This window comes from Amphimedon queenslandica, unplaced genomic scaffold, assembly GCF_000090795.2.
Source record: "Amphimedon queenslandica unplaced genomic scaffold, v1.1 AMPQUscaffold_13507, whole genome shotgun sequence".
In the NCBI taxonomy this organism is placed as follows: domain Eukaryota; kingdom Metazoa; phylum Porifera; class Demospongiae; order Haplosclerida; family Niphatidae; genus Amphimedon; species Amphimedon queenslandica.
In genome coordinates this window covers 70401-78178 of record NW_003546257.1, presented here as the reverse complement: position 1 = coordinate 78178, position 7778 = coordinate 70401, and the positions used below count along the sequence as shown (strand labels likewise).

General features: G+C 35.3%; 2 protein-coding genes across 2 annotated transcripts; one reads left to right on the top strand and one right to left on the bottom strand.

Annotated features, from left to right (window-relative positions):
* Positions 1 to 4074: 4074 nt before the first annotated feature.
* On the bottom strand, positions 4075 to 6543 carry LOC100634050 (endoglycoceramidase-like). Its single transcript, XM_020008707.1, has 15 exons — positions 6218 to 6543; positions 5985 to 6071; positions 5824 to 5927; positions 5702 to 5775; positions 5561 to 5645; positions 5409 to 5510; positions 5284 to 5360; positions 5200 to 5237; positions 5031 to 5148; positions 4918 to 4978; positions 4792 to 4865; positions 4706 to 4747; positions 4559 to 4615; positions 4378 to 4503; positions 4075 to 4333 (listed from the first exon to the last, which is right to left on the bottom strand). The coding sequence occupies exons 1-15, from the start codon at positions 6481 to 6483 to the stop codon at positions 4172 to 4174; spliced, it is 1473 nt and encodes a 490-aa protein (XP_019864266.1). The 5' UTR covers positions 6484 to 6543; the 3' UTR covers positions 4075 to 4171.
* A 23-nt stretch (positions 6544 to 6566) lies between these two features.
* Positions 6567 to 7764, top strand: LOC100637407 (iron-sulfur cluster assembly 2 homolog, mitochondrial-like). The gene is made up of 3 exons (XM_003383712.3): positions 6567 to 6820; positions 6868 to 6986; positions 7490 to 7764. Exons 1-3 carry the CDS (start codon positions 6593 to 6595, stop codon positions 7659 to 7661), a joined length of 519 nt encoding a protein of 172 aa, XP_003383760.1. The 5' UTR covers positions 6567 to 6592; the 3' UTR covers positions 7662 to 7764.
* Positions 7765 to 7778: the final 14 nt, after the last annotated feature.

The following is a 7778-nucleotide window of genomic DNA, read 5'->3' as shown; positions in this document are numbered from 1 at the left end:
ACCTATGCCTACTGTTTCGCGTTTCTACTAGTACCAATATACAACCGTTTCTTACACTAACAAACTAAACTATCACCTATACCAATATACAACCATTTCTTACATGAACAAACTAAACTATCACCTATACCAATATACAACCATTTCTTACACTAACAAACTGAACTATAACCAATACCAATATACAACCATTTCTTACACTAACAAACTAAACTATCACCTATACCAATATACAACCATTTCTTACACTAACAAACTGAACTATAACCAATACCAATATACAACCATTTCTTACACTAACAAACTAAACTATCACCTATACCAATATACAACCATTTCTTACACTAACAAACTAAACTATCACCAATACCAATATACAACCATTTCTTACACTAACAAACTAAACTATCACCTATACCAATATACAACCATTTCTTACACTAACAAACTAAACTATCACCTATACCAATATACAACCATTTCTTACACTAACAAACTAAACTATCACCTATACCAATATACAACCATTTCTTACACTAACAAACTAAACTATCACCTATACCAATATACAACCATTTCTTATACTAACAAACTGAGCTATAACCAATACCAATATACAACCATTTCTTACACTAACAAACTAAACTATCACCTATACCAATATACAACCATTTCTTACATGAACAAACTAAACTATCACCTATACCAATATACAACCATTTCTTACACTAACAAACTAAACTATCACCTATACCAATATACAGCCATTTCTTACACGAACAAACTAAACTATCACCTATACCAATATACAGCCATTTCTTACACGAACAAACTAAACTATCACCTATACCAATATGCAACCATTTCTTACATGAACAAACTAAACCATCACCAATACCAATATTCAGCCATTTCTTACACTAACAAACTGAACTATAACCTATCTAGTACCAATATACAACCGTTTCTTACACTAACAAACTAAACTAGCCTATATCTACCATACCAGCCTATCCTGTATAACTATAACTTAGTTTTCCATCCTATGCTATAGCCTCTACTGAACCTTAGCTATGAACCAGAGTACCTTACATGTCACACAATGTACACGTTGTTGGTCTCTCTCGAAAATCCCATCTTTTAAAGGCACCAGGAACTAGCTATAAGGGAAGGAAGCAACAATTATAATTATATTGAAGTACATTTAAACTATTTAATTAAGTACATGTACTGTTATTAATTAAGTACATGTACTATTATTAATTAAGTACATGTACTATTATTAATTAATTAATTATTTAAACTATTTAATTACATGTACATTACTAATTAAGTACTAATTAAAGGGAAAGGTAGAGGTTGGAGTATTAGAAATAAGAGGGGAATTAAGAAAAGAGGAATAAAGGAAAGATAGAAAGGAGGAGGAGAAGGAAAGGCTCATCTTTCTACCAATCTCTCCCTCACTCTAAAGGCTCATGTCTTGTCATTCTCAGATGCTCATGTCGTCTAAAGGCTCGTCTTTCTACGACTCTCTTCCTCACCCTCTCTCTAAAGGTTGGTTTCTCTACTATTTGCTCTCCTTTCTAAAATGCTACGTCTTCTAAAGCACCAGGAACTAGCTGGGGGAAAGAAGTAATGATTGCAATTATTAAAGGAAAAGGTAGAAATTGAAGTACTAGAAATAAGAGGGGAATTAAGAAAAGAGGAATAGAAAAGAAAGAAAGGAAAGAGGAGAAAAAATACTTCTGACCCTTGAGTAATCCTGGAGTAGTATGGTAGACGATGAAATGCTAGTATCTTCATTTTTAATTACTTAATTACCATTCTTACCTACAGCGACAAGAAGGCATGCTGTATTTTGACAACTACCTGACCTCTCTTGAACACTGCAAACAGCAGTCAGTTTTGACTAACTGTTGACCATGCCTGACACACACATACATACATGATAATATCAATACATAATTATCCTACATCCCAGCACACACCAGGCAACATATCTCTAGTAATACTTGGTATTTAAACCTAGTGAGCAAGATGCTGCCAAGAATGAAAAACTGATCATTGAAGTACACACTAATGAGAGTGTGTATTCGCACACACCCCCACCAGTATGTTACTCCAATGCACCAGCTTTCCATTCTTGACAGCATCTCCCTCACATACTACTAGAAACATACTGCCTAGTGTATGACGGGACAACTATAAACAAGCACATCAGGCATGGCGGTAGGAACGGGTGGTGTCCTTACACTAGGGTCAACAAAATAATAATTTCACATGCAAAACATCGCGTATAAACGTGATGGCTCATTTCTCCAAGAGCCCGTGACGTGACGTAGCTATACACAAAGATATCAATATTATAATTATCATGCAAGGGAAGGTATGTGTGTGTTTACTAGCCGGGCATGGTCGGCCAGCCCAGCTAGTAATAAAGATAACATGCTGTGATATCCTCCTTTCAGTAAATCTCTCCATGAATCGTCCTGACTTTCCCTGAGATGCTAACTGCTCCCGACTTCCATTATTTGACAGCAGCGTACTAGTCTTGCTCTGCCCCTTGAAATGTACGAGCCCTGTTGAGACTTGAACGCTAAAATCAAATAAAACAGAGAACAAATTAACAAGGACTCAGTACACTATAATAACAATTACAATAGAACTACATGTAGCAAACAAGAGGCTATAACAACTGATGGCAAACAAGAGTAACAACTATAATGGCAAACTAAAGGCTATAATAACAACTGTAATGGCTATAACATTTTTATGCTAAATTTAAAACTGTATATCATTAGGACCTTACATGTCCATTGGCCCCCAGTTAATTGGATCAGTCTTTTCATGGGCGTGGCCTCCAAAATGGCGGGAACTTTAAAGAGTACATGAGGCCACATGTCCGCAATGAGAATCAAGGCTGCTAACCTGTATAAAAGAAAAATAAATAAATAATATAATAAAAGGGTAGAGAGAAAGAGGGAGAGAGAGAGAGAGAAAAGGAGAGCTAACCATAGCAGGTGTAGCAGCCATTGAAGAAAGAGGTCAAAACCTGCCATGACCTTTTAGAGAAGACAGCTGAGAGGAACCAACTGCTGTTAACTGTTAACCTGTAAAGAAAGGAGAAATATAAATGAAGGAGTGTTTTAAAGAGACAAGGAGAGAGAGAGAGAGAGAGAGAGAGAGAGAGAGAGATGAAGTAGCCATGACTAACTGTAGCTGACTAGGAGTGGAGAGCTTTTGAAGACTGATCCGTTGGTGCCAGGAGAAAATGGAAGAAATGACCGGAAGAGGAGGGAGAGCTCTTTTTATAGTCACTGGGGCTTTCCCGGGAAAGGTCCTTACCGCGCGAATCTGATTGGTCAGGTCTATTGCTCCACCCTCAGCACAGTCAGCAATTTTGAGTTTGACCAAATTTGGTCAAAAAGGCCTCTATATCACGTGAGCTCAATTCAAAGGCGTGGCTAGTTATTAAAGCTAGCGTTTTTGCAATTTCGTGGATTTGTAGTTTTAGTAATTCAGAAAAAATCCAATTTTGATCTGAATCAATCCAAACTTTCTACACTGCATAAAAACATGCATATGCAAGTACTGATTATTACCAAGAATGAAAAACATGATCATCAACTAAATAATTTCTTACTAAATAAATACATGAGACTAGCTGTAAGGATTAAGCACCTTACTTTTGCAATAAGCATTGCAAAGCAAAGACAAACATAAATTAATAATAAAAAATTGATGAAATTATGGAAAAATATGGATTGTCTTCTTGAAGTGAAATGTAGAATGTCCAAGTATAGCTGACCAGAACTGAGAAAGAGAAGTATCATCTTCTGGGCCATGTACTCTTGACTGGGCCAACCTCTCTAAGACTACACTAGTGCTTATAAAGCATGCATTAGGAAAAGGCTATTGTGGGTTGTACTTAATCATATTCATTACATGTATGACATGTACAAGTACAACATCATAAGTACATGCACTATCTGGTAGACACTATAGGCACTTTTTATGGTAGCATTATGGTTTGGAATATTACTATAGTACTGTAGACATTGACATTTTAAATGCTTAAATTAAAAATATAACCAATTCAATGCATACAGCTGAACACAATAACCGTATAAGATAAGACTATAAAAGCAAGAAATTAGCATATGTCACATTATCACTTTCTAGCCACAGTAACTTGAATTATCATTCCAGCAGGTACAGACTTGTGAGTGACTGTAATATAATTTGTATCCTCTTTATTCCAAGTAGCTGCATCTGATGGCGAAATTGTGACCTCAAATCCTCCAGGATAGTGCTGAGCTTCATTTAAATATATCTGTTATAATAGTTCATAAAAGTATCAAGTTCATATTTTTGTACTTCAGTTATTGTTGAGGTACAACTTTCTGTCACTACATAACTCAGTACAAATGTGCTTGTTTTTGAATCATATTTCATGCTAATAGTTTTTCCTGCAACTGCTTGTGCATAAGTCCGGCTTATTAACTAAAATAAAAGGGCAGCACTAAAATTATTTTGTATCATCATAAATTATACTTACAGCAGTTACATTGGCATTGATTGAACCATTACTGAACCAGATTGATCCAGAATCACCCTATGCATAATAATTATATCAAATCATACTTACATAACTAGACTCACTGCCCTTTCAAAAGGAAGGAGTCTATACAATAATATAACATACTGTAATATCATAATAAGGTTTGAAGTCCCAAGCCATCCATGACTATAGAAGAGTGACAATAAATATATATATCAATGTAGCTCAACTTGTAAGTGCTTGTTGGCTTCATCCATTACATTTGATGGATTAGAGCTTGTTATAGAGAACTCAGTCAAGAAACCTAAAATGATAACAATAAGGAGTGATAGTTGAAGTTAACTATAGTTACATACCACCACACTGGAGTCTTTTTAGGTCCTTCATCCGATAATCAAATGATACGGATGCCTCAATCTATAGTTATAAGAGCAGTAATATATATGATCAAGAGATCAAATTAGTTTACATCAGGTGGAATGTAAAAGTGATATGAGAGTACACTCCTGTGCTCATTTCCCTTGCCACCAGGGACAGCCTCAAATCCAACTGTCCATTCATCCCACGTGACTGATTCAAAAAAGACACTAGTCATGGTGTGAAATGTTAATTAAAAACTATGAATTTGGTGAACTTACTTATGACAAGGGTCAACATTCCATATTGCAGTACTCAGCTACAAGATAAGGGCATACATTATAACAACTATCAATGTATCTTACAGTGTCATAAACATGAGCTAAGTTCTTTTTATCTGCAACTTGAGGCCAGGCTAGTAACGGGTCACGATAGATATCTCCTAAAATTCAAAACAATTTAAAGTATGTATTGAGAATTTATAAAATACCAGCCCATGGCTCGTTGATAAGTTCATAGCCAACAACATTTGAAAAATTTTGGAATTCAGTGGCAACTTTGACCCAAAATTCTTTCAGCTCATCCAAAAGACCTTAAAGGAAAATCCATCAAAGTTGCAGCATTCCTGACACATGAAATTACCATTTTTGTTGTCATAAATCTGCTGGAACATTGCACTAGTTGCTTCAGTTGGATAATACTCAGCCCAAGCATGCTTAGCACAATCCTATAACAAAGAGACCGTACACTCAATTCAGAATAAAATAATAATTATTTACTAACCTCTGACGTTGGATGGCCTGTTGCATTATCAACTATGTATGGACGAGATAATGGTTCTGGGAAATTCTTAGCAACTACATGGAATATGTTAATAGCTTTAATAATTAATCCAGTAATGATACCTTCTGGATCAATGATCCAATCTGGAACTCCTTCTCCACAAAATCTTGCTGACAGTACATCTTGATGCATGTCAAGCAATATGTTAATGCTGTAATTAGCAGCCCTATTTTATAAAGTATTAAAATACTGACACACATACATATGTACTACTCTTACTTACTTGTTAACTATATCTTTGGCAATGCTGAAATATGTTTCATTGAACTGGTCTTTGACAGGCTCAGCTCCTGGCCACATCATTCCAAGCCTACACAACATGTACATATTAAGTGTTACCACTAATAGAACCATCCCCCTACTCTGCTAATTGCTGTACAATTGTTTATACATTATACAGGATACTGAATACATTGCTCAGCTAAAATGACATTGACAATGTAAATACAATCATACCTTACTACGTTAACACCAAGTTCATTCAAAAGTTTCATGTCTTCATCAGTAAATGACCAGTCACTACTAAATTTCTGAGTGTTTGGGATCCAGGGTGGTCCTTTCACAACGACATTGATCCCATGAAAGTATCTCTCTCTTCCAAAGTTATCGACCATTTTGTTTGTAGTGGTATTCACATTGTAGCACTCAATTTGATCTTGAGCTGAAGATAAGCCAACAGAAAAGAGCTGCAAAAGAAGAAGGACATAATAGCAAAACATCATCAGCTTTTTTAATGCAAAATACAGATTCAGCAACTGAGCATTCTTTTCCAATAGTCAGCTAATTTTAATTAATAACCACACCTGTTATTGTTGTGGGCGTGGTCACAAAATGGCGTCCTGGAGGAAGGCTTTGTTTTCTATTAGTCCATTCATTGCAAGTCATAGAGTACCGTCTTTCAGACAGTCGAGAGTATTTTCAACATCTTTTACTTCTACTCGAGCCCTTAACAAGAGATATGGTTGGGTATATAGCAGTTTTCACAGACTACAAAGTAGTCAGACAGCATCCTCAACTCAACCCATAACAGAATTGTCCCTCTCAGACTCTTGTGTTAAAGTAAGGGATTGATAAAGAGGGTACGATACTTTATTATTAATTTATAGAGACTATTAACGGTATCAGAGACACCAGACACGATGCTAAGAGTGATGGTTGAAGGAGGAGGTTGTTCTGGCTTTCAGTATAAGTTCAGTTTCGACACTACAGTTAATAAAGATGACAAGTGAGGCCAGCTTAGAATATGATATGTTAAATACAGCTATAACAAAATCACGTCAATGTTTTAAAAGAATTCTTTAAGAAAAATTTAGATTCTCATTCAGATTATAATCAGGGTTTTCCACAAAGCATGCTAAGTGAGCTAAACAGCATGAGCTGACAAGCACTGTGTAATAATCTATGGCATTTTGAGAAATTTTAAAAATTCATAAAAAATCTAATTTTGATTGGAATCAGCTCAAACTTTCTACACAACATAAGAACATGTATATGTATCAGAAAAAATTATAAAAATGGAGAATTCTCTCCTAGTCATTTTTGACAAAATTTTGCCAAAGTCCCTGTACTATAGTACAGGGACTTTGGCTCGATTTTGGAGCTACATGTATGCCAAAATTCTTTGGGAAACCTTGATTATAATTTAATTATTGTGTCTGATAGCATGCTTTATACAATTTTAAAATCATAGAATAGAGTTTTTTTATATAGTGTGTGTTTTGTTTTTAGGATATTTGAGAGAGAAGGTGCGCGTGTAGTCATTGATGAACTATCATTAAGCTTTCTCTCAGGATCAACTATAGACTATCATCAAGAAATGATCAGATCATCATTCAGAGTTATCGGTAACCCTCAGATGGAGATGGGCTGCTCTTGTGGTGCCTCTTTCTCTCTAAAATAATTTTTATGTCATTTTTGTACTGTTTTTTGTGTATACAATTGTATTATTATTATTATTATCATCTGTCTCATTATTATTTATTGAGCCACTCCCTTTTAGTTGAGCCACGCCCTTCTC

What these genes read in the sequence shown, in the direction of transcription:
- LOC100634050 (XM_020008707.1), bottom strand. Translation starts at nt 6,483, where the DNA reads ATGATGTTTTGCTATTATGTCCTTCTTCTTTTGCAGCTCTTTTCTGTT. An exon ending in TTGGATCATTGATCCAGAAG is followed by an intron (nt 5,776 to 5,823) that starts GTATCATTACTG and finishes TATTCCATGTAG; the next exon opens with TTGCTAAGAATTTCCCAGAA. An exon ending in GTACCTCAACAATAACTGAA is followed by an intron (nt 4,334 to 4,377) that starts GTACAAAAATAT and finishes CTATTATAACAG; the next exon opens with ATATATTTAAATGAAGCTCA.
- LOC100637407 (XM_003383712.3), top strand. Translation starts at nt 6,593, where the DNA reads ATGGCGTCCTGGAGGAAGGCTTTGTTTTCTATTAGTCCATTCATTGCA. An exon ending in TCTCAGACTCTTGTGTTAAA is followed by an intron (nt 6,821 to 6,867) that starts GTAAGGGATTGA and finishes ATTAATTTATAG; the next exon opens with AGACTATTAACGGTATCAGA. An exon ending in ACAGTTAATAAAGATGACAA is followed by an intron (nt 6,987 to 7,489) that starts GTGAGGCCAGCT and finishes TTTTGTTTTTAG; the next exon opens with GATATTTGAGAGAGAAGGTG.